The 27437-nt window shown below is 37.3% G+C and overlaps 1 protein-coding gene across 1 annotated transcript in view; it reads left to right on the top strand.

Annotated features, from left to right (window-relative positions):
- GLRB (glycine receptor beta) overlaps window positions 1–18277 on the top strand; it is a 50948-nt gene extending 32671 nt beyond the window's left edge. The window contains exons 8-10 of the mRNA XM_088132718.1: window positions 1186–1338; window positions 3314–3606; window positions 17482–18277. Coding sequence (XP_087988844.1) covers window positions 1186–1338; window positions 3314–3606; window positions 17482–17778 — 743 coding nt within the window. The 3' untranslated portion in view covers window positions 17779–18277. The remainder of the gene's footprint in view (window positions 1–1185; window positions 1339–3313; window positions 3607–17481) is intronic.
- The last annotated feature ends 9160 nt before the right edge of the window (window positions 18278–27437 follow it).

The raw sequence follows: 27437 nt of genomic DNA, 5'->3' as shown, positions 1-27437 counted from the left end.
ATGTGATTATATTTAATTCCACTCCCACCTTTATTTTTTCTTTGGTGGCATTTTCCAATATTTTTATTTTATTTTAAATCTTTATTAGTCTGGGGAAAAAAACATTACATTTGGAAGATGGTGACATGGAGGATGGGTGGTGGCAGCTAGAACTACTAAGCTGCTACTGAAAAGCAGGAAGCAGGACCAGGTTGTGAAGACCTAGAGCACTCTTTGGAAAGGAGGTCTGGGATCTCTACCCTACAGGTCTCAAACATTTGGTACAAGGAGATACTCAACAACTTTATGCAAAACAGGAATTATATTCCACAACAATTCAACTGTTCATAACAATAGTATACCTTTTTTTTTTCCCCTAACACTCTGTACTCCACAACTGGTCACCATTTTGTATCTTCGTTATTTCAGAAGATAACGTACTCTATTGGAGTAGACAGTAGGAAGACACACACATGCACTAACACACAAACACACACAAAGGGAGAGATACTGCAATTATATCTGGTGGGTTGAGAAAGAAACCTAATTATATATTTTGTATTGGTGATTTTTTCCCCCGAAAGATGTATTTTAAGAAACGTTGGCTCAACTACGGTCACTGCTAAGTTTCATTCCTCCTCTCTGTTTTCGATTATTGTTGGAGAGTAGAGAAATTTCACTCACTCACTGCCTGCTGCCATTATCCTTTTTCCCCTTTCAATTTTACTGTTATAGTAGTGGAAGCATTCTTCTTTCTTCCTGAAGATTAACTAGCTGGCAAGGCTTCTGTTGCTGGTGCCCAATGCAAAAACATTGTATTTGCAGTGCACTAATTTCTGTCAAAGCAGTATCTCTAGCCAATCAGGCATTAACCTTTTAGAATAGAACCAAAGTGTACACTGGGATATCAAAAGGGTAAGTTGAAGGAGTTTCTGTTGCTCTTATTTGCAATGCACCTCCAAAGTGCATTGAGATAAACTGAGGTCACACTGTTATTCTCACTTTCAGTTAAATGTTGGGTGGCTGCAGTCTGGGCTACCAGTACCTTTTTTTCCAATAGTAGTTTTAATTAGGATAAACTCATTAAAATGGAAAACTTAGTTAAGGTAGAACATGAATTTTTAGTGACATGCATTAGTAAACCCAGCTGAATTCAGTGGGACCTGCTAAAGTATTTATAGTTTTGTACTGTTATTTTTTCCAAAGGCTATTACACATGTGTAGAAGTGATCTTTACTCTGAGAAGACAAGTTGGCTTTTACATGATGGGTGTCTATGCTCCTACACTGCTAATTGTTGTACTTTCATGGCTATCATTCTGGATCAATCCTGATGCAAGTGCTGCAAGAGTGCCATTGGGTAATCTATGTTTTCTGCTATTGTCAGGACCACTTAATGTCACATGTCCATTTGCAGTTGCCTCAGTAGCAAGATATATCATGGATACTGAAAGCAACTGTGTTCTCATAGCATGCTCTTCACTGTCATCCCAATCTTCTCTTTTTCAGTTCCATATATGTTGCCTCCACTTTTTAAAAGACAAGATCTCTAGCCTTTAAGCAGATTGTTCCTGTATCTGCTCATTATATCACCAGGGACGTATATGAGTACAACAGTGAGTAGAAAATTGGAAGGGATATCAGTTTTGGCTGGGATTGGAATAATGGATTATTGATATCTAAAGAACCATGAAAAAAATAGGTTATTTCTACAACATTTGGTTTTATATATTTATGGGTTGTTGAAATGCTATAATATTGAATAGAACGATATAGTGTTTCAGGAATCTTACAAAAAAACTTTTCCCCATTTTTATTTTCTCTAATTATGCATTAGAAAACAGACATAACACTAGCTAGAGATGATCTTGGGGACAGCAAGTTGTCCTATGAGCTCTTCTAAGCAATGCTTGGTTCCACTTATCAGATAGCTGGAGGTAAATCAGAGCACTGCTGACTCTCTGGGACAGTGGTGAAATGCAGGAGGACATGAAAATAATGGCCACTTCATTCTCAGCTCCCAATATTATTATTTTATTTAGTGATTATGGGGAAAATATCCATGGGCAAGTATCCATGATGAATTATGTTATGGCTCTAGATCACTGGCAGCTACCTGATAGTGGCACTGTCAGTGGTCCTTAATATAAAATCTAGGTAGTAGAACACCGGGAATTGCATTAGTTTCTTGTGGCAGCTATGAAGCTTCCAATAGAAATGTAAGGTAAATGACCCTCCAAAAGAAAGAAATTACACAATGCATCTTCTGCTGAAAAGAGACTTCAACATTTCTTGATCAGTCCATAGGGTTTTGGAACAGTATTCCAGAGAAGTAAGTTTAGTGGGTTTAGTTTTCATACATGAGAACCAGAACTAATCCTATTTCTACGTGGGCCCTCTTTGCAGTCTGCTATTTTCAATTTAGCTAATTCTTTTCTCAGAAAGAAAATCAAATCCAACATGATCAGCAGCATACATGTTTTGGCTTTTTCTGATACTACTATATTTTATCTCAGAGCAAAGCTGCTACTGCTTCAACCTCTCCACTTAGGATATATTGCCCGGTCTGATTCTTTCTGTCACTGTGAGATTGAACTTTTCACCCTAAATTGAAGATGATAAATGGAAACCAGCAGCATTTTCGTGTTCTTCAGATAGGTTGGGCTGCAGCTTGCAGAAATTCTACCCAGTCTGTCCCAAGAAATGGTGATGATGCTAGGGCAGGGAAGGCTACTGTAGAAGGCAGATTTTCAAAAAACAATATTCTTGGCACTTTACTGTGAAAGAGGGGAATTTGTTAAATAGAATACATAATTTCAAAGATAGCCAAATAAAAATAAACTCTTTAGATTTTTGTATGTTGTATAAAATCAGTAGTCCAAATTGATTGCTGCATTCCCAGCACGGTAATTTGGATACCTGTCTGACACTCAGTTGCCATATTACTCCATATTTTTATGACATCTAGAATTCCATTTGACTGACAGTTTGCAAATTCATGGTAAGGAAAAGTTACATCAGCAAAACAACAGATATGTGTCATGATATATAGAGCTGCTAGCAACAAGAGAAACCATTTCCAGATGTTAGTGCTATGTATGTACTCAGAATGATTATGTATTAATTTATTTAATCAATTCCATAACTCACCCTATACATCCATATTCATCTCTGCAAAACATGTGGTACATCAACAACTTCTATTTCCTTTGAGGAAATATCATCATTTAGAAGGTGGCAGCAGAAACATTTTAGGGCTAGCAAAGTAGAAAATGGTTAGCGGTGCAAGAACGTTTTAATTACATAGTATATTGTTGGATTTTTATTCCGCTTAGGCATCTTTTCAGTGCTCAGCTTGGCATCAGAATGTACTACCCTTGCTGCTGAACTCCCCAAAGTGTCTTATGTGAAGGCCTTAGATGTATGGCTGATTGCATGCCTTCTCTTTGGATTTGCTTCATTGGTTGAGTATGCAGTAGTCCAAGTCATGCTGAACAATCCGAAGCGAATTGAAGCTGAAAAAGCAAAGATTGCTAAGGCAGAGCAAGCAGAAGGGAAAGGTGGAAATGCAGCTAAAAAGAATACTGTGAATGGCACAGGCACCCCCGTGCACATCAGTACTTTACAGGTAAGAGCCTTTCTTGGTACGTCATTAAATCACCCAACTTCAGTTCCTGGATCTCTTTCCATGCTAACTATGTGCTAGACTGAGGATTTCATATAACCCAGCATTCCTATCCTTCTGGATGGGCTGTAACCTTTATTTCCCAAACAATGATCACTAATGGATCTATTAGCTGACAGTGATGGAATTTAGTCCAATATGTAAGTGGAGGCACTTGGCTGAATAAAATTAACCTTAAAAAATCAGACTTTATAAGCTCCTACAGTTATGGCCAACAACTTGTCTTTTCAAGTTTGCCATTAAGGGAAGGGAAGGGAAGGGAAGGGAAGGGAAGGGAAGGGAAGGGAAGGGAAGGGAAGGGAAGGGAAGGGAAGGGAAGGGAAGGGAAGGGAAGGGAAGGTTATGATACACAGAAGAATGATATAGTTCAGAAATGGAAATTATGTACCTTCATTAAGAGAATGCACTTATTGTTCTATCAATAAATTAAGAAAGTATATACTATTGCTAAGCATTAGAAGAACTATGCAAAATTCGATGTATTATCAAGAAAAGGTTTAAGTACAGAAAATTACTGCTGCTTAGTTCTAGCTGACAGTCATAAAAATATATAGTATGGGTATCGCTACAATTTGTAGGAAAACAGGCATAGCTGGAAAAAGAATTAACTATCTAACACCCTCTAGTGATGCTTTATGGCATCATCAGCATCCATAAAGGATTATTTTTCTCCTATAAAACATACATGGAAGATACTTTTCTGAATTGAACTGATAGATACATGTTTAATTGTTCATTTTAATTTAAAAATATACTTTACTTTTGAAATACAGAAAACTGTCTTTGTTAACATTTTTTTGTTGTCTGGATTTTTATACTTCAGATTGTTGTTGTTGTTGTTTAGTTGTTAAGTCGTGTCCGACTCTTCGTGACCCCATGAACCATATTGCGCCAGGCCTTCCTGTCCTTCACTGCCTCCCTGAGTTTGCTCAGTTTCATGCTCATTGCTTCAGTGATGCTATCTAACCATCTCATCCTCTGCCGTCTTCTTCTCCTTTTGCCTTCAATCTTTCCCACCATCAGGGTCTTCTCCAAAGAGATCTCTCTTCGCATTAGGTGACCAAAGTATCTGAGCTTGAGCTTCATTATCGATCCTTCCAATGAGCAATCAGGGTTGATTTCCTTTAAGACTGACTGGTTTGACCTCCTAGCAGTCCAGGGGACTCTCAAAAGTCTTCTCCAGCACCACAGTTCAAAGGCATCAATTCTTCGGCGCTCAGCCTTCTTTATGGTCCAGCTCTCACAGCCATACATTACTACTGGAAAAAACATAGCTTTGACTATGCGGATCTTTGTCGGCAAGGTGACGTCTCTGCTTTTTAATATGCTATCTAGGCTTGCCATAGCTTTCCTCCCAAGGAGCAAGCGTCTTTTAATTTCATAGCTGCAGTCTCCATCTGCGGTGATCTTGGAGCCCAAATAAATGAAGTCTGTTACTGCTTCCATTTCTACCCCTTCTATTTGCCAGGAATTGATGGGTTCAGATGCCATGATCTTAGTTTTTTTAATGTTGAGTTTCAAGCCAGCTTTTGCACTCTCCTCTTTCACCCTCATCAAGAGGCTCTTTAGTTCTTCTTCACTTTCTGCCATTAGGGTGGTATTGTCTGCATATCTGAGGTTGTTGATGATTCTCCCTGCAATCTTAATTCCAGCTTGTGATTCTTCCAGCCTGGCATTTCTCATGATGTACTCTGCATATAGGTTAAATAAGCAGGGTGACAGTATACAGCCTTGTCGTACACCTTTCCCTATTTTGAACCAATCGGTTGTTCCATGACTGGTTCTAACTGTTGCTTCTTGGCCTGCATACAGATTTCTCAGGAGACAGGTAAGGTGGTCTGGTACTCCCATCTCTTTAAGAATTTGCCACAGTTTGTTGTGATCCACACAATCAAAGGCTTTTGCATAGTCAATGAAGCAGAAGTAGATATTTTTCTGGAACTCTTGTGCTTTCTCCATGATCCAGCGAATGTTGGCGATTTGATCTCTAGTTCCTCTGCCTCTTCAAAACCCAGCTTGTACATCCGGTAGTTCTCGGTTCATGTATTGCTGAAGCCTAGCTTGTAGGATTTTGAGCATAACCTTGCTAGCATGTGAAATGAGTGCAATTGTGCGATAGTTTGAGCATTCTTTGGCATTGCCCTTCTTTGGAATTGGAAGGTAAACTGACCTTTTCCAATCCCGTGGCCACTGTTGCGTTTTCCAAACTTGCTGGCATATTGAGTGCAGCACTTTAACACCATCGTCTTTTAGTATTTTAAATAACTCAGCTGGAATACTGTCATCTCCACTAGCTTTGTTGTTAGCAATGCTTCCTAAGGCCCACTTGACTTCACTCTCTAGGATGTCTGGCTCAAGGTCAGTGACCACACCAGCATGGACATCAGGGACATTAAGATCTTTCTTGTATAGTTCTTCTGTGTATTCTTGCCACCTCTTCTTAATCTCTTCTGCTTCTGTTAGGTCCCTTCCTTTTTTGTCCTTTATCATGCCCATCTTTGCACTAAACGTTCCTTTCATATCTCCAATTTTCTTGTAGAGATCTCTAATCTTCCCCATTCTATTGTTTTCCTCGATTTCTTTGCATTGTTCATTTAAGAAGGCCTTCTTATCTCTCCTTGCTATTCTCTGGAAATCTGCATTCAGTTGCTTATTTCTTTCCCTTTCACCCTTGCTTTTCGCATTCCTTCTTTCCACAGCTATTTGTAAAGCCTCATCAGACAGCCATTTTGCTTTCTTGCATTTCTTTTTCTTTGAGATGGTTTTAGTTCTGCCTCCTGTACAATGTTACGGACCTCCGTCCATAGTTCTTCAGGCACTCTGTCTACCAAATCTAATCCTCTAAATCTATTCATCACCTTCACTGTGTATTCACAAGGAATATAATCTAAGTCATACCTGAGTGGTCTAGTGGTTTTCCCTACATTCTTCAATTTAAGCCTAAATTTTGCAGTAAGAAGCTCATGATCTGAGCCACAGTCAGCTCCTGGTCTTGTTTTTGCTGTCCGTATAGAGCTTCTCCATCTTTGGCTGCAAAGTATATAATCAATCTGGTTTCGGTATTGACCGTCTGGTGATGTCCATGTGTAGAGTCATCTCTTGTGTTGTTGGAAAAGAGTGTTTGCTATGACTAGCTTGTTCTCTTGACAGAACTCTATTAGCCTTTGCCCTGCTTCATTTTGTACTCCAAGGCCAAACTTTCCTGTTATTCCGATTACTCCTTGACTTCCTACTTTAGCATTCCAATCCCCTATGATGAAAAGGACATCTGTTTTTGGTGCTAGTTCTAGAAGGTGTTGTAGGTCTTCATAGAACTGGTCAACTTCAGCTTCTTCGGCATCAGTGGTTGGGGCATAGACTTGGATGACTGTGATGTTGAATGGTTTGCCTTGGATACGCACTGAGATCATTCTGTCGTTTTTGAGGTTGTACCCCATTACTGCCTTTCCCACTCTCTTATTGACTATGAGTGCAACTCCATTTCTTCTAAGGGTTTCTTGCCCACAGTAGTAGATATAATGGTCACCTGAATTAAATTCACCCATTCCCGTCCATTTCAAGTCGCTGATTCCCAAGATGTCGACGTTCAATCTTGTCATCTCATGTTTGACCACATCCAGCTTGCCTTGGTTCATAGATCTTACATTCCAGGTACCTATACAATATTGTTCTTTACAGCATCGGACCTTCTTTTCGCTTCCAGATACATCCACAGCTGAACGTCCTTTCGGCTTTGGCCCAGCCGCTTCACTCTTTCTGGAGCTACTTGGAATTGCCCTCCGCTCTTCCCCAGTAGCATATTGGACACCTTCCGACCTGAGGGGCTCATCTTCCGGCATCATATCTTTTAGCCTTTTAACATTGTCCATGGGGTTTTCTTGGCAAGGATACTGGAGTGGGTTGCCATTTCCTTCTCCAGTGGACCACATTTTGTCAGAACTCTCTGTCATGACCTGTCCGTCTTGGGTGGCCCTACACGGTATAGCTCATGGCTTCACTGAGTTACGCAAGCCCCTTCGCCACAACAAGGCAGTGATCCATGAAGGGGATACTTCAGTTAGAGTTCTCCTAAAGTATAAAAAAATAAAGATTCTACATGTAGGGTCTGTATGTCCAAGTTATCTCCCTTCGACAAAATATACTATTTGAAGCTGATGAAATTATTCCCATTTCTCAGGCCAGCTAAATCTGTGCAGTGTTCCCATTCTCATCTTATTGGCTAAGAAATTTATGTCTCTTGGAAAGTAAACCGTTATTTTGTCTTACCCAATGAATAGCATAAACAATGTCTGAATGGAGCTGAAACCTGCACTTTTCTGACTGAATCTACAATGTAAAATTATGTTCTCCATCCATAAGATCTTTGTTGTCAATGCCTTGCTTGATGTTCCTCGTATAGCTAACCATTAGATGATAACTTTATCCTTAAAGGAACTTTTGAGGAAAGTATCAAAAGAACAATCTGCTTGCAAAGAAGCTCAGTCTAGTCCATCTGCAAGAAGGTTATAATTCTTCAACACTAGCAACTATTGATGGACAAAGATACAGTGCCCTTCAGTCTGGAGGATCTTTCTGGCTGGAGTTCAACTAGGTTCTTATTTAAACATTGATTTAGTATTTTGTTTAGGAGCTTTCCAGATTGATGGTTGTCACCCATTTCTATAAGCATTTATCCATCTTCTAAACCAGACTTCTTCAGCGTAGGCCCTCCAAATGTTTTATATTCCACCTTATATCAGTCTCTCTTAATATGGCTAGTAGGGTTGGTAGGACTTATAACCAAAAATAACTATAGGGATTCATGATGGAGAAGACTTCTAGAGTTATGAGAAGAATAAATACTTGTATCTGTTCAATTTGTCCTTACTATGCATATGTTTAAAAATATCTATAATTCTACTCTTTAGACTACTTTTTTCCTATCTTTTATATTTTAGCCTTTTGTCATATAGAAGATTTTCCATCATCATCATCATTTGAGTTTCCTCTTCTTCTTTCTTATTTTTGACATGGTATGATTAAATTCATTTCATTTCATTTCATTTATTTATTTATTTATCTGACATTATTTATTTATCTGACAGTTATAAACCCACTCCAATCTTAATAGGCTGTTGGCAGGGAAACAATAAAATAGAAACAATAATATTTATAAAAGGAAATATGACAACAAGTGAAGCAATCATATACTCATACTTTCTAACATACTGTAAGTGCCCAGAATCAACTAAGGGCCAAAAAGACATTGGAATAATATTGATTTAATTTCCCCCATCTGTACATCTGAGAAATAGTATTTCAAAGAACGGGGCCTACTATTGAGAAGACTTCTGGCTAGTCCACACCCCATATACTTACAGTAGCTAATATTCCCTGCTTTGATTTTTTTCCCCCCTACATACTGAGTTTCCGTTTTTATTGAGCTCCTCCTCATGAATTCAAGTTTTATTTTCAGGTTACCCGTTGCTAGTAATGCTTTTTCTATCTATTATTATTTTTTAATCTATTAACGTAAATAAGGTGTTTCTTTCTATTAAGATATAAAGATAGATTTTCTATCTATTAAGATTTCTATCCATTATCTATTAATTTTCTATCTATGCTTTTTCTATCTATTAAGGTAAATAAGATAAGCTACATATCAGGAACACTATCCTACTACACTAAATTCTAATTTAGATATTTTTTTTTCTGAAATTAGATATTGGAGATGGATTTAGAGGTGATAAATGGACGATAGAATGAGATAAAGGTAGATAAAAGGTGATGGAAGGATAGTATACTGAAATATATGGTAAGGGATGAAATGAAGGCCTTTTTAATTTCTCACAGTATAAAGAGACCTGGGTTTCTTATAACACTACATATATTAACTAGGTCATTAATGCAAAATGGTTGTATCATATGTAACTATTGCTTTGTTAGTGTCATTGTTTATAAGTAACTCAGTCTCTCACCTTTCCTTTCACTATTTATCCCTTCTAACTCTATGTCTGTGTTCGTGTGTGTGTATAAAAATAACCTTTTTTTAGAACTATACATATATCAGTTGAAGTGAACATTTAGACAATATTAAAGCTCCTATTCTGGCAGCTTTCTATCAATCTGTAGTATAGAAATGTGTTTGATACTAATTTGGTTTATTCATTGTAGGTGTTACTATAATAATGCATACAAATAAGTGAGAGATAACCTGAATGTCCTCCAGGTCTCATAACTCCCGCTTGAAGAGCAGGTGGCAGTTTTGATTAGGAGACCCTCTGCATAACTCCATCTTCTGTGCCACTTACAACCATTGCTAGAACAAGAGATCTCATTCACAGTCACTCACGTCTTGGTCATCGCTTCATTGGATTATTGCAACTCGCTCTAGATGGCACCATTCTTGATGACTACCCAAAAGCTACAGCTGGTCTAAAATGTAGCTGTTCAGATAGTTAAGGGCTTCTCCCATTTTGCCTGAGTAACACCACTACTGCAAGAGCCACACTGGTTGTCAGTTGGCTTCTGTGTGCAATTCAAGATGATGGTTGTCATGTTTAAAGTCCAACGTGGGTCAGGATCTGGTTATCTACAGAACAATATTCTCCCAGTGGTTTCTGCCCATATAATAACATCTAATAGGGAAAGATAATTTGAGTCCCATTCTTTGGGTATTGCCATCCTGAGGACAACACGGGGTGTGCTGTTGCTCTTGGAATAGTGTTCCACCTGAGCACTGTTCGCATTCAGGAAAGCTGCCAGGACCTAGCCGTTCCAGAAAGCCTTTGGAGATTGAAAGTATGGCAGCCTCCCTTCCCTGAAGTAAAGTAGGTGATAGTTTGGGGGTTGTTTATTCTTTTTCTTCATTTTAATGCTCTCCATTTTATTTTATATTAGTGTAAGCTGCTTAGAGCCTTATTTGGGGGAGGGAGGATTGTGTGGCATATAAATTGAAAAAAAAGATACATCTTAGATGGCATTCTCTTCGAATTTTGCTCCAACACTTGCACAGCTATTTCCAGTTAGTGACTGCAGTTTTTGCAAATAAGTTGTTTGATGCTACTTTGTGTACAGACTCTTTCTCTCTACATTGAAGTTCTGTTTCCTTTGTTTACTTAGATCCACCTAGCTGGATCTAAACAGTATATGAAAAGGATTCCTAATTAGGTACCTCCAAGTGTTATTTTTTATAAGAGTAAAACTAGATCTTTATATGGCACTGAGGTGTGATAACTTGTGATTGCTATCTTAACAATGCCTTAAGTGGTCTACATCTTTTTCTCTTATAAGATTAGTAAGATGCAGTGGCTTGCCTCATGGAATATGGTTTACAGATATTTCTTTGCTGCAAATGATGCAATCAATGACATTCTTGGTTAGAATGTGTTGTTAACCCTAAGCATAGGTCTGTTCATACCTGCCAAAGAATAAATAGAAATCTAAATGCCTGATTGCTTGAACTGTTTATGATGAAGGTTTGGGAGAAAAAAGGGCGATGAGAGGTTCTGAATGTGGGATAAACAATTATTAGAAAACTAAAGTGCAGGGAAAGGAAAAGAAGAGAGTGAAAGTAGAATAACTGCAAGAAAAAAGAGACCCTGTATGAAACAATCTAGAAGAGCTAGGTTAATTTAAAAGACTGGTTAATCTCTTAGAATAATGAATAGAAAAATGGAAGCTGCTACAAAAGAGTGTGGAATTACACTAATGTGAAGTATAAAAAAAGATGTTTGGTGGCATAATGAAGTTTGAAAGGCTATGTTGAGAAGAAATGCATATAAGAGAATGATTGCTGCAAAGGGTGAGAGAAAGTTGTGTAAAGAGAGAGAGAAAGAGAGTTGCAAAGAATATAATCAAAGAGAGCAAGGAATGGTTAAAATTAAAACAGAAAATGCAGCGTGATTTTGATAAAAATGTTTTGGAATTGGGTAAAAAAGGCTAAACAAGATGCCTCCTGCCAAGTGAATATAATTAAAAATAAATGTGACAAAATTATTTGAGATGAAACTGTAGTGAGAGAGTGCTGAAATAATTTTAGAGATGTGTACGGGCATGATAGTGATGTTGGACTGCAAAAATGTATTAAATGCTATAAATATTAGTGCATGGTGAAGAAAAAACATGACAAAAAGGAAGTAATTGTGAAAGTGTTGAAACACGGTAATGTTGAAGGTGTTGATAGTATAACTGGAGAAATCTTAAAATATGGATGTGATTTGCTTATGAAATAGCTGTGTAATTTGTTTTAATGTGTAAAAACAACTTGTCCAGGTTTTGCCCTACCTGGAGCAGACTTGAGCCATGGTGATTCATGCACTTATTGTTACACTCCCAGACTCCTACAAAACCCTCTACATGGTGATGCCTTTGAAGATCATTTGGAAACTGCAACTGGTACAAAATTCAGCAGCTCAATATCAGTGAATCAAAATTGCCATAGTCATGTAATACCAGTTTTAGAGTCATTGCATTGTTATCCATAGTTTCTGGATGCAATTCAAAGTGCTGATTTTAATCTATAAAGTTCTATAAGGTTTGGCATCTAGATTCTTATAGGACCTTCTCCTATGTGGCCTGCCTGATGTACCCGATGCAATTATCCTGCAATGCCCAAGATGTAGAAAGGCAGGGACATGCAGGGAGTGTGGACTCTCTTTAGAAATGAGGCTACCACTATCATTGGTGGCTTTCTGGAAGCTACTAATAACCAGGCTTTTCCAGAGGACATTTAGGACTGAATGGTGACTACTGCGCTTGTTGCATTACTGCATTTTTATCTGATTATTTTATTCTGGTTTTACATAGTTGTCATGTTCTCTGTTTTCATGATGTAAATTGCTAGATGTCATTGGAATCTGGTGGTATAAAAATGTAATAAATAAATTGTATACCTGATTATTAAAAGAATGTTGTTATATTTTTCATATATAAAGGAAAAGGTAGCAAGAGTCGATGAAGAAACTGTTTTGGGATTAAATGTTAAGTGTGTGGGATTTTCCAGAATTCTGGCTTAAAGGGTATAAGGGATGGCTGTAAGCAAAATTTGGGAAATGCAATGTGGTTTCATTCAAGGCAGGGATGTTCAAAACAGATTTTTGATCTTCAGCGGCAGTATACTGAGAACATCTGACTCTAAGAAAGTAAGTTTATTGCACATTTGTTGATTTAGAAAAAAGTTATCATGGAGCTGAAGATTGATTGTTGAATGCAGTAAGAGCAGTATATAATGGAAGTAAAGCATGTGTGGGCATAAATGAATGCTTAGCAAATAGTTTAACATTGATCAGGGAGTGCAAGTAGGATATGTGATGTTCCCTTGGTTATTTAATATATTTATGGATAATTATATAAGGAATACTTGCAGTGATGGTAGAGATATCTTGGTTTGAGATGAGTAGACATGTCATTTTGTATGCAGATTATTCTGTGCTATTGATTGAGAACTGGAATGATTTGCAATGAATGTTAAATAGATTGTATACTACAACAAACAGTATGGATCTGAAAAATAATATATCAAAGACCAAAGTAGCTTGTTTGACAGGGACAACAGAATTAATGATTGCAAGTTATACATAAATGTCAAAAAACTAGTGCAGGTAGCTGATTTAGCAGGATGTTAATTACAGATGGAAAGATTGATGGAGAAATTTTAAGTGATATGAATGCTGGTAGAAAGTATTGGGTGGCATGTCATCTTGGTGAGGAAAAAATATTTGTCAAAACATGCAAAAATGGTGTGCATTTTGGATACTTTGTCATACGGAAGTGAGGATTGGATATGCTAGGAGAAACATAAAAGTTAAATGCAGTGGAAATGGATTATTTAAAAAAAATTGTTGAAACAAGAAGAAATAGATTATAAATACTGAATAAATGTGTACAGACTGCAAAAGTGAATGGCCAGTATGGAAGAAGTACATGAAAGCAGAATATAGAAAGAATGATTAGGATCAAATTGCAAAGCAAATATATGGAGGAGCATTCAGTGGGTCAAGAGGAAAGGGTAGACTGAGAAAGCCATGGTTGGTTGGAGCTGATGAGATTTTCCAAAAGAAGAAGAAGGAGAAGGAGAAGGAGAAGGAGAAGGAGAAGAAGAGAGGATTAAGAAGTTTAAAGAACAAAATGCATATATGAAGTGGTATATAGATATGATATGAATAATGATAGTTTGCAATGATGGAAAAGTATGGGGAGGAATGGTGAATGGTATAAACCAAGTTTACCTCTATCTGATTTTCTGATTGCATTCCTCTAATTTCCTTGGCTTACTATTTCTTACTCTTTTTTTGCATTCTATGTAACATTGCTGGCCCCAAAAGGGAACAATGTGATGGGTTTCCATGCCTGTATTTAATATTTTTATAAAACAAAATATGATCTGAAACAAAAATGCTAGTAAGTTTGACATGATGAATTAAAAGAGAAAACAAAATTGCTGCCAATATGTGATTGTAGAGAGGGATTGCATGGTTAGCTTTTGCAAATCCACAAGAATTTGAAAAATTACACTGTTATCATGATAATTATAGGTAGTTCCCCCATATCTATTATGCCAAAGACTGAATTGATCATCTGCTAAAAGAATAATAACTTGGGCATACAATGAGAAGATGTCTAAAAATAAGTTTCTTCATATGTAGTCAGTTCTACAAGAGAAATATACATATCCCTTGTGTATTTTGACTGAGAGATGTACAGTTTTTGCTTCAGGAACTGATTGGTAAATATGTATATTTGTGCTGTGGCTCAAAACCAACATTATCCAACAATATACAATACGTTTATACAATAGGACTTCTGCTTTCTTTCCTCCTAAATCCCTTTAAAATATGTTCTGGAAGTGAACTTTCTGGAGTAGTTTTTGAGTGCATGGGGCATGGAGGAAGGTGAAAAATTAAGAAAAAAATCACTCCTACTTATTCCATGAACAGAGAGTATTTCAGTTAACAGAAAAATGTAAGTTTTCCCAATTGTTATCCATTTTATATATTTAACATTTGTCATCTTTTATCATTTGTGCAATTTCCAGTTTCTTCTCATTAATATTACTGAAAATGACTGTAATGCTTTTTTCAATCCATACTGCAATTGTTCAAATTGATAAACACAATTTGTAGTCAAGCCGAGTACTTGAGACTTTATTAACATGCATTTTAATTAGCTTTATGCTAACAGAACTCTTGTCTGTTTGATAATGATGATTTAGGACAACCAGGATAATATATTCACCTGGAAGACTAGGGTGGAGAGAATCTGCATGGAGCCAGAGAAATTTTTAAAGCATTTATCTATCACATTTAATAATCTAATCTATAGCAGTTTATAAAGCACATTCTAAAAGACAAATTATTTAATGGAGAAACATATTAAGTTAAGCTCTAGAAACAAGATGGAGATCTTATCTGTGTAAAACTCACTTGTGTTGCCTGGTAAGAACCTGCCTGAGCTGCTGAACCTGGCTGTCAGACTAATGTTGAAATTTCCTTGGTTGTTTGTACTGGGGAATTTCAGTGTACATGTCTTGAGGGCAGGGTCAAGAAGGTCCAAGAATTTCATGGTCTCCATTGCAACAGTGGGCCTATCTCAGGTAACTGTAAGTCTGACCCATACAGGTAGACATATATTAGATCTTGTTTTTGCTTCAGAAGAGTTATATGATCTGAAGGGGAAGGTAGTTCCATCAGGGTGAGTGTTGGAGTAGAGAAGTACCAAGGATGCTTGATGAGCTTGCCCCCAAGAAGTCTCTGTTTGTGGATTTCAAGATCCACTTGAGTTTACTGGGGAGTTCTGAGAGATGAAGAGAAATAAACAATGCCTGGAACAGCTGGGAGACAAAAAGTGAATTTGAGCATGAGTAAGAATTCAGTGTTTGATCCTTCAGTGTGTGGCAGTAAAGATGGTGAAGTGTTTGCGCTTCTTCACTCTTACTGTATCAGTGGGTTGTCATCTGGTGGTTTTGGTTAAGGTTACTTGGACCTTTTTAAAAAGGGTAAGCAAGAACCTGACTTATGTAAAGCTCCTGAAGGACACTTCATTGACATTGTTCAAATTTGTCAGTCTTGATTCCTTGTGGGCAAGGTCAGAAATAGTGTCCTGGGCAGTGACTTGTATTGTCATCTGGGATTTTCTTCAGCCTATGGATTCTAATGAAGTGGATAGGGAGCTCTTTAGCATGAGCTCTGCCACTTGTAGGTCAGGTATATGCCCCTACTGCTTCCTTTGGGTGATCTAGGGGTTAGCACATAGTTGGATTTGGGAGGTAGTCATTGCCTCTGTGGGGAAAGGAGTTGTGCCTTTAAGGAGACTTGATGTGCTTTGGCGGTTAAAGAGGACGTTAGACAACCTATCCTAACCTTACATTTTTAGGGAAAGTTGATAAGATAGTGTGGCTTCAGCTATGGAGCCTACTAGAGGAACCCCTTTCAAACACAGTTCAGGTCCAGTGAGGATTAAAAGGACATTGGCTGCTCTGGTAGATTACCTGGGTCAGGACCTAGATGGGGAAGTATACTTTTTCTAGTCTTTCTTGACTCTTACTGGCATTTAGAACCATAGATCATGTTATCCTTTTGGATCCCCTGTGAGGTTTGAATATACTATTTTGCTGTGGTTCCCTTCCTTCCTGAGTGGGCTATTCTAATTAGTGAAGGATTCAATTCTTCACTCACCCATTTATCTACATACCATTTTAATATCTTCATGAGCCTATAGGGAGAGCTTATCCTTTTGGTTCAGGATCAGATAGCTACTAGTATGCTGATAATAATCATCTGTACATTAACACATGGGCCAAGCGAGAGATATCATGGAAGTCTTGACTCAATGCTTGGAGGATATGGAGGTCTAGAAGGGTCAAAACAAACTGAAGTTAAACCTTAAGAAAATGGTGTTGCTGTTGATCTTTATGCAAGAGCACTGCTCTGGTCATAATTTAGGATGATGTGGCACCTCTCCTGAAAATGCAAGCATGTGACTTGGTTGTCATCCTTGACTTATAACTACTGATTTCAGGTGAGTGGAGGCTGTGGCTGAGAAAACTCAAAATGTAGCTGCCTGAATGCTGGCAAGTGAGAACCACTTCAGCCATACTATGCTTATATTGTGGGGACTGCATTGGTTACCATCACATTTCCAGGGACCATTCAAAGTGTTGTTTTTGATCTTTAAAACCCTGCTTGGTTTGCCCTGTAGGTACATTTAGGACTGCCTTCTCCATATAGAACCATCCTGTGTGGAGCACTCATCCCAGCATGTGAAAAATTAATTGGGCGGGGGGGGTCTGGGCCAATATTTTGGGTTTATGGTCTCCAAGTTATGGAATAGCCTCCCCCACCCAGCACCCCCAAAGCTAAACAGGCCCAGACAAACAGCATTCTGCAAAGCAATGTGAATGTATTTATTTCATAGGACTTTGGAGACTTAAGAGTTCTTATTTTTGTTGCACCTACAGCTATGTCTGGATATAATACTGTTTTTATTGAATTACTTTTGTTTTATGATTGGTAATAATTGTTTTGATTTTATTGTGTTATGGTCTGTTTTATAATTGTAAATATAATTTTTATATAATTTATAATATAATTTTATATATAAATTTAATTACTGTAATTGATTGAAACAAAATGAAAACAGAAGTTGGCATTTGAGTATTAGAATAAAGCAACAGCTGAGATAATTACAGAATCCTACTGACACAGATACAAGTTCAGCTAAAATTAGTCATAAATCTAAGACCTGTCCCCATTGAATTAATTCTAATTTATGTTCGCATGTCCTAACTTTGTAGTGAAACACTTCACCGACTTACAACTTCTACAACACTGTTTTTTGTAGGTTGGGGAGACCCGATGCAAAAAAGTTTGTACCTCCAAATCTGACCTGAGATCCAATGATTTCAGCATTGTTGGAAGCTTGCCAAGAGATTTTGAATTGTCGAACTATGACTGTTATGGAAAACCCATTGAGGTCAACAATGGCCTTGGGAAGTCTCAGGCAAAGAACAACAAGAAGCCTCCTCCTCCCAAACCTGTCATCCCATCAGCAGCAAAGCGAATTGATCTTTATGCAAGAGCACTATTTCCATTTTGCTTCCTGTTCTTCAATGTCATATACTGGTCTGTCTATTTATGATAAACCTTTTTTTAAAAAAAAGAAGTTTGTGCAATATATGCATTTCATTACATCATGAAGGCCACCCTGCAACAACTATTTGCATTTGCAAAAGAACATATTGAGTATTAGAAGCCAAATATGACTGTAATGGGGAAGGGAAAAGAGTGGCATTGTGATTTTGAATGAAAGCATGACACTGCAATGTCTGTGCTTGACCAACTGTTGTATATAAAAGTACAGCATACACATCTTGCTTTAGGAATATATGAAAGACAACACATACTACATAGAGAAGCTGGACAACACTCCCTTGTGACATAATCAAGAGTCAAAGTGTTTCTGACAATGAAACTGAAGTGCACGCTGAGTATCAGTAAGATCAATATTCTAGTATATGTAGTATTTAAAAATTCTCCTTATGACTTTCAAAGACAATACCCATTTTTGATTGTATAAAGTTAAATGGCACTGTGGAAGAACAAGCTGATGTTGTAATTCAAAATGTGTAGACTTTGTAAGTGAGCAAAGTATATATTACACTGATCTTGTCTATGTGAAAAATAAAGATCAGAGAATTACTAGTCTTGCAAAATCATGTCATTTATCAAAATCACACTCTTCCATCATAACATTTGAGAAGAATGCTGCTGAACATATCAGTTTGAGATTTTGGTTTATCTCCATGTTCCTTGAAGATGATTGGGTCTGAAAACTTCCTTCCTTCCTATGAGTTTGCCAGTAGAATAAACTTAGTCAAATTAGGCAAAACTGGAGATAAACTAGTACCTATATAGCCCAATGTGTGTGCTAAATGATTTAGGGGAAGGGAAAATGATCCTAAAATATTAAAATGTTGCTTACTGATACTTCCATAGAATGTAGTACTAGTAATAACACCTATGCACAAAGGCGTATCCTCAATACATTGCTTGAATTTCACATAAATAACATAGAAGATACCATAGTGCAACAGTCATACAGTTTTAATGATCTGCCTCTTCATATATCAGCAACCCTCACAGCAAGAATTTGAAAAATTAAATTCAAAGATTCATATCTGTTCATAAATATAAATAATAATAAGCCTCTTTTTCTTCTCATATCACTTTTACAACACAATACCCTCAAAAAGGAAAAAAGAGGAGAAGCACAAAACCACATTCCATATGGATAGGGTGGCTTCCACGAACACACAAAGCCTTCTAAAGATATGAATTTTAGATCTGTACAGAGAGGAAAAAAGTTTTAAAAAGGAGCTAAGACATGCAACAAGATGACTACAGATCCACACAGTTACTATAACATTCAGTGGGTCATTGCACCAGGCAAGGAACTGTAAAACAAGATCAGAAGTTCAAGCCTGACATGTTTGCATCTCTGTTAAAAGCCATGGTAGAAAAGAAAACTCTGAGGACTTGATAAAGGCTAAAAATACTATAATAACTCAGGCACCAGGCCAGAGACAAAGAGGGCATCTCTTGGGGCATCTAACCCTAATATCTAAACACAGAAAAGGAGTACAGGATCTGAAACATAAGTTATAGCCTAATACAAAGATGGAGGAAAGGACACTTTATCTGCCTAATCACCGTAAGATGATTTCAAGGCAATTTCATGTTAGAGCAGGGGTTCCTAAACTTTTTGCCACTAGTTCTCTTTTTAATGTAATCTTAATGTACAACCTCCCCTAAAAATCCAAACATCAACATGAACACAAATGAACAATGAAAACAACACAATGAAACTTTGGGAAAGGTGGATTTATTGTAACAATGTTACTAAAAGGTTCTTCACACCTCCCCTGGACTCTGCACCTCCCAAGGAAGGTACACCCCACAGTTTGGGAAACCCTGTGTTAGAGTGTAGTGGTACACACCCCAGTAATTCATGACATGACCAATCAGAGGACCACTGACTCCTGCATGAGTCAATCACCTCTATTGGCCCATTGTCTCCTTAGGTAACCTAGGTAACTAAATCCTCCTTCCAGTTGCCTTAATAGGCCTGCAAGGATGTTACCTGATTGGCCAGGCTTAATTCTCATTTGTACTTCTTTGTCCAGCATCCCTTTTTCACTTACTCCAGCTTAGCTAATTCATAACGCACCTAAATCCATCATACTTGTAACTCCTGCCTTTTCACAAACAGCAGAGATGGAGATTCTCTTACTCTTGAGCTAATCTGGATGCCAGTTTGGGTTTATTTGCCCCATACAGCTTTAATTAAGTCCCCATCTTCTTCCTCAAAGTTACTTGTTTTTATTTTATGTTTAATACTCATAACAGCTAATTATTAGCAGCTACAATTTTAACATTAAAACTCAACTGAAAAATCTCCAATAAAGACATCACATATACCTTTATAGGATAGTTCCTAATCTAACACTTTCAAGATGGATTGTACAACAAGTACCATCATTCATTTTCTTTAGTTAGAGAAAGCTAGAGTAATTTTTCAGCCAGCATATCTTCAGTATAGGATTGTGTCCTTAGAATGCCATCTGTAGCAGAGTACAATCTGTAATCTCAAAGTATACTATGCAATTTTAAAGTCTCTATTTAGTGGCCAACCATATAATCTGAAACACAAGATCTCCATCTTTTCCAGAGCCATAAAAATAGGCCTTAACAATTAAAATAACTGCAGCAAGCAACCCACATTGTTGTTCTCTCCTTAGTTCTCCACACCAAAGTTATATAGTAAAGAACAAGCAAAACAGCTTTTGAAAGCAAGCCTTGAACTCTCCAGACTTTTCAAGACCTGTAATTTCAGCTACACCACCAAATAAAATACAGTTGTCTGGACATTTGACAGTAAGAGGGCTCTTGTCATCTCCCTGCATACATATCTGTGGCACCTTTCACCTTAGTAAAGCCTCGCTGCTCAGAGAGTGCTGCTTTTTAGGTCCAAGGACAGTAGTTTAGTATTTTTTCCAGCGAAGGCCTGGGGATTATAAGAATTCCCTGCAATGAGGTGTGACATTTACCACCAGAGAAATGGCCAGTGATGGGGCAACTTGAAAGTGGATTCCTTCTTTGGAAACTTCTTTGTGAGGTTGCAAATGCCCCCATTCTGGCCATTTTTCTTTCCATAGGGGGAAAAAAATTGTTAAAGTTATCATGCAGATGGTATTTTTGCATTTTGTTCTCAAGTGGCTGAGAATGTAAATAGCCTATTTTCCTCATATAGTCTTCTTTCCATGAACTGCAGCCTCCCTGGCTTCTCATGCTTCAGGTACATCTCAAGGGAAAGCATCATGAATTAACTCTTTCCACGGGGCTTTTTCAGAGAGGGAACAAAGTCATCAAGGGAAGAAGAGCACAGAATAAGAGAGGAACGTCTAAGAGAGAGGGAAAATACAATTAAACTATATCTTCACAAGAATAAAATGAGCTGGAAAAAGTACCAACATAAATTCTAGAGAAAAAGAATTGTAGACTGACAATTTTTTCAAAAAGATAGATCTTTGATAGTTATGTCAATGATCCATGTTGAGAAGCAACCCATTGTACTGCACTTCATTTTACTACAATGTGAATGTTATTGAACACTCGGCCCTTCTCCCAGGCCTTTTCTGTGAGAGTGAAGGAAGTCCCCTTGAACTGTGTGCTTGCCTGCCTGCCTGCCTGCCTGCCTGCCTGCCTGCCTGCCTGCCTGCCTGCCTTCCTTCCTTCCTTCCTTCCTTCCTTCCTTCCTTCCTTCCTTCCTTCCTTCCTTCCTTCCTTCCTTCCTTCCTTCCTCTCTCCCTCTCTTTCTTTTTTGTTCCTATCTGGTTTTTGTCATCTTTGCCATCTTTGATTCTTTATTTTTATTTATTATTGGGTTTTTAAAAATGTTTTTACTTGTCAGCAGTCCAGAGATGGTGGAAATTGGGCATCATAGAAATTTAATAAACAAATAAACAATCTAACTAACAAACATTCTGTCTTACTGTGGAATTTTAAGTTGTCGGATTGCCTTGTACAACTGAGTTCACACATTATGAGAAATTTTAATGTACTTTGATTTTGTTTTAGGTGTTGCGAATCTAGTCAGGTAGTTTGTAAACCATGGTTAATGACTCACTATGATGTTGATATTATTCATCTTTATTCCATGTATTTAAAAAAGTTCACAGTGTATGAACTTAGCCTTCATGCAATTTCCCTGTTACATCAATAAAAAGACCAAGAGGACACAAGCTAAGGAATACTTAAAACTAGCAGTATGATTGTTTTTCATAAAATAACAAGACTGCCTGTTATTTTAGCACAACTTCAACTACTAGACCTCAAGAATAATAAGGGTCAGCTTTTCCTAATAAGAGTCACTTAGAGAGGGACTTCATTTCCCATAAGCCTCCAATAAACAGGGTGTTGAATTCCAATACACCTGAAAGTAGCAGGCTAAGGCACAGCTGGTATGAATTCTGCTGATTTAATGTACTTGTTAATAACAGTTTAATAAATAATATCAGTAAATGTATTAGACTTTATTATGTTAAATCTAAATAAGTAGAATTAATAGAGTGAGTTAAAAACTTTGCAAAATTGTTTTCAGAAGTAAAGCTCTTTAGCTAAATAGATTTAAAGCAGCATAAGCATTAAAACCTGCAATTTGTCTCATACTGCATCCAGCAGAAAGGGATATGCCTGAAAACAATATGCAACTTATATGTCAGTGTTGTCCAAACTTGGCCACTTTAAGATGAGTGGACTTCAACTCCCAGAATTCCCCAGCCAGCCATTAATGCTGGCTGGGGAATTCTGGGAGTTGAAGTCCACTCATCTTAAAGTGGCCAAGTTTGGACAACACTGTTATATGTAAACTGTACAGAATATGCTAGACATGTTCTACATACATACACAAACCCAGCATAAACTTCCTCTGATCTGCCTGCTTGTTAGATAACATAAATACAGAACTGCCTGCTTGCTTGCTTTCCCTGCCTGCTTGCTAGCCTGTTTGCCAGCTCTCTGTCAGCATAGAAATCTTCCTTTTGGATAGGCTTTGATCGGGCTTGGTTGTGCCATTTACAATGTTATGGGACTTTCTCAGCACTTAACCTAATTTCGCTTTCAATATTGCTAGATCTTAAAATTCAGTTAACTGCTTGTTCAACTACGAACAGTACAGCACTGGTTGATTCTAGGCATAGAAACAGGTATGCAAAAAAATTAGTAATCCAGATTTGAACTACAAAAATCTGGTTGACTACTGGGTGGCACCAAAGATATTTGGAAAAATCTAACCATTTGCTGGCATCCTAAACTTACAGTACATGGAGGTTTGTATCCCAGATCTGTTAGCCCTGAATAAATACTATTTGTGCCAAATCTTATAGATCTCCATGAGCACTAAATATAAACAATATAATATATACATATATTCATATTGCATATTTTATATGAAGAGCTCAAGGTAGTACATTTAATTCCCTATTCTCCTATTTTCCTAGAGGGAAAGAAAGACATGGTCCTCTTTGAATGTATCAAAGTACTGCAGAACATCCCCCAGAGTCAGAACTGGAACTTTCCAAATAAGCCATCTGTGCTATTTAGAGTCAATTCATGCAAGGCCACAACTTTATTTTAAACCAATCTAGTAAAATGCTGCCTATTCAAGTACACAGATTTTTAGCTTCTTCATGGTTCCAGTATCAGTTATTACCCTCTTTCCATCAGCATGCCGTTTGCATTTTATAACCATGTACATTTTTTCTACTGTAAATCTAGTCTAGGTGCAGACAATTAAGAAACAACATATCATTGTTGGAAATGCTGCATTTATGATGTCATGGTTTTGCCACCAAGAAAAGCTTTGGGAAGTATTTTATTATAATACAATTAACTGAATCCATGTGTCCACACTGCAGTTTGCAATTAGATTAATACAATGTTATGTACCAACACATTATCATAGTTCTAATAAGCAATCCAATCCTATACTATCCTATGGAATACTATAATACAATCCAGTGAGATTATTAACTGGACCATAAAGTACTCAACTTAGTCAGAAGCTACATATGACATTCTATTTTACTCCCATATTCTGATTGTATAGCTTTATTCACTGAATCATAGAATACAGTATTATATTCTCTTCAGCATTACATTTATGTAAAATACTTCTATCTCTCTTCCTCCCTGCCTCTCTTTCTTTAAAGAGGAACACCAAATAAAAATGAAACAAAACCTAAATAAATAAATAAATAAATAAATAAATAAATAAATAAAATTCGGAAGCATTAAAAAGGTTCACAGTTCAAAATAGATTGAAGAAAATGTTATCATTTTTACTAACACACAACACTCACTTATGAACCAGAAGAGAATCAATTTATACAAGAAAGCCACTTGCTGAGGATCTGATTAGAACTGACAATTGAGCTAAAAATTATTTTGGCTCAGGAAAGAGGCTATGTACTTTTAAAGAAAACAAAAGACTCTGCCTATGATCATAATTAAATTAGAATAATCAAAGACAATTCAGAAATAATTTGAAGGTCATTTGGACTGCATCCCTGATCTTTTCTGAGGGCCTGCTAACAGGCTGGGAGAAGTAGTTCTAGTGCTAATTTGCTAACAGAAAGGTCAGTCTGCTAGAGGATGATACCTATGACGCTTCAGTTCCTTTAAAAAATGTTGCCTAGTGCAAGTGTTCTGCTCATGTACATAGAAAATCCATTTGTGTCAAGGGTTGTTGAAGACAGGTATAGATCTGTCAGACCCAAAGTTGTCAAATCTCTACTGAGTCTATCAATAGAGAATTCCCGGAAGCTCATAATTATTTCTTTCCTAATATAATCAGTGAAGGGAGGGGGAGGTGAAAAAGCTCCTCCCTCACCTCTTACCTGGCCACAATAAAAAAAAAACAAAACACCCCCCCAAAAAACAGAATAGTGGAAATTGTATTACTATGTCAACAGACCTCATTTCCACAATATAAATGCAAAATAGGATTGCTACCCCTAAACGTTTCACTAAAGCAGGGTTGCTAAGTCAACATTTACATGAAGCCATTGAGTGAATAAATCCATTGTTCAGGGACTGGGGGTGGATATCAGAATCATCAGTTTACTGATGACTTTCCAGTCTAGATTTCTTCACTAAGCATCTGACAGAAGTTATCTATACCTGAAATTGTATTTGGAGAACACACTCTCCAAATGAGGTGAACAAATTAAAACTGAATTTAAGGATATAGTAAATGATCTTCAAATCATGTAGAGGATCAGTTCAGATATGGATGAAGTATACCTAACTGAGCAGCGTTTATGACTCAAATCCACCTTATGATGTTTCTGGATCTATCCTGGATCCATAACACTCACCAGCTAATGATGGTGGCTAGAGCTGCATTTTGCCAATAGCATTTGCAATGCAAAGTCTACTAGATCTTGGAAAGAGCATCCTTCCATGCTTACTCATCATGCACTGACTAGTATAATGCCTTCTATGTGGCAATTTTCTGGAAAACAGTCAGGAAACTTCCATAGTCAGAAAATGTGATAACTTACCTCAGAAGAGAAGCTGCCTGTTTTCAGACTAGGTTTCATTACAAGAAAAACTTGCATATTTTAGTGATTCCCTGTATGTTGGCCTCTGCATTATTTTCATTCTACAGAAACTACCAAGAACAGGGTTTTCATAGCATGACCTTTTCATTTATTTATTTTATTTTTATTCTGCCACAATCTTGTGCCTGTTGGCAGTTACAGTGTGACAATAAAAACAACAGAGTTTTTTTCAAAAGACACCATAAAATCCAAATTGCAAAAACAAAACCCAAGTAGGAGAGAAGAACAACAAGAGATGCAGGTATTGTTACTGATAGGCTCTTCAAAAAAGCTCCATTTTAATAGCTTCTGAAAAAACTACCCAAGAAGGAAGCCAGTCTGATGTCAGTGAGGAATGCATTCCATAGTGCTGGTGCTGCTACAGAGAAGCAGAGCCTTCAGGTTTCAGCTCTTTTGACATCCCAGAAATGTGGAAGAAAAAAGAGCCTGTGCTAGAGAATCTCAAGCCAGGGTGAATCTGGTTGAAGGAGGCAATCCCATAATTCTGCAGGGACCAAGTCATGAATGGCCTTTTAGGCTAACACCAGCACTTTCAATTGTACTTGGAACTGAACTGGCAATCAGCATTATTCATGTTACACAACTTCTTTCTTACTGAGATTAGAAGAAAACACAAATGCCTCTCCTCCTCTCTGCTTGGCACCAGCAGAATATTTTGGAAGAGCCAAAGTCCAATCTCCCCACTGTAGACAAGAACTTTCCTTTTGCCTGCATTTCACTGTGTTCTTAATATGTTAATGGCTTTATTTATTTAAACTACGCATATGCTACCTATCACCTACCATATATCCAGGTAATATAAATAGGTAAAGAAACAACTGATAAATAATGAAAATGCCTTAAAAAACATTAAGAAATTCCTTAACCTTTAACAATGTATTTAATATACAGTGTAACTCTCCAACCTAATCAGGAGTCTGGTAGCATCTTTTCTGATTAACAAATGTTATTAAAAGGCATAAGCTTTTGTTAGCTACAGCTCACTTCATCAAATACGTATGTAGGATTTAAATTGGCATGGGGGCAGGGAAAGAAGGGCAGACAAATAGTTTATGTAGATGTAGTTTCACCCTCTAATATTATATATGGTATGATCTGCCAGCAATGTCCCTGTGGGTTCGGTAGGACAAACAGGAAAACTTTGTGGAAAAGAATTAATGGACGTGTTTGACATCAGGACTTAAAACAAGGACCAAGTAACATCAGAACATTTTAGTATCCCAGGACCTCAGAGTAACAGTAATGGAAAAATGGGACTTTAATAGCACCACTAAGCAAGAAATTATTGAACTCATATACAGCAAAAAGTTTCAGACAATTGTTAATTAATAAGGTACTTGCACAGTAATGTGTCTCACATGTAATCTGCATCTGGATAACCAACCTATCTTCCCCTCCCTCTCTCCCACACCTTCTCCCCCTCACCTTCTCCCCCTCCCCCACCCCAAAACCTACATCAGCTTAGCTACTCTATGCATCTGATGAAGTGAGCGTGTGCCTTTTAATAAAATCTATTAGTTGGGGAAGATGCTGCCAGGCTCTTGATTTTTTGCCATCGTAGATGAACACAGCTCTCTCCCTACAATGTCTACAACACAATCAATGGCCTTTAATTAATGCAACACCTGGATTATAAATTCTCAGACATTAACACCCATCATGTGCCTACACTTCAGTGGAGTTATAATGTGTTTGTTTCATGGGCAGAGATGATCCCAAAGAATGGGCACTGCTATATAGAAGGCTATCCGTGTTGTCCATAAGCTTCTAATGTTTGCCTTGATTTTTAGGCCTTAAAAGCTTTCATGTGAGAGTTATTTTAAAAATAACAAGTAAAATTTCATGATTGGCATAGAGTATCTTGCCTGAAATCTTTCAAAGAACTTGAAACGAAGCTTAACAAAAAGCAATGATGTTCTGTTATTTGAAAGGTAATGCATACATATTATTACTACCATAATAGAAAGCTGGGGAAACATGCTGGCTGAAATATGGATTTAATAAAGCATATGTTGTTAGAGTCAGCTTGCAAATACTTCTAATGCATATCAGCATACCATTGCTATGTTTTTTTCAGAGATTGTCTACATTAATTAATCAAGCACTGTCAGGAAAT

The sequence above is a fragment of the Python bivittatus genome, unplaced genomic scaffold, assembly GCF_059951505.1.
Source record: "Python bivittatus isolate LINGU-HERP-01145 unplaced genomic scaffold, Pbiv_v1 ctg000070_np1212, whole genome shotgun sequence".
NCBI classification, from domain to species: domain Eukaryota; kingdom Metazoa; phylum Chordata; class Lepidosauria; order Squamata; family Pythonidae; genus Python; species Python bivittatus.
This window is presented reverse-complemented; position numbering and strand designations above follow the sequence as displayed.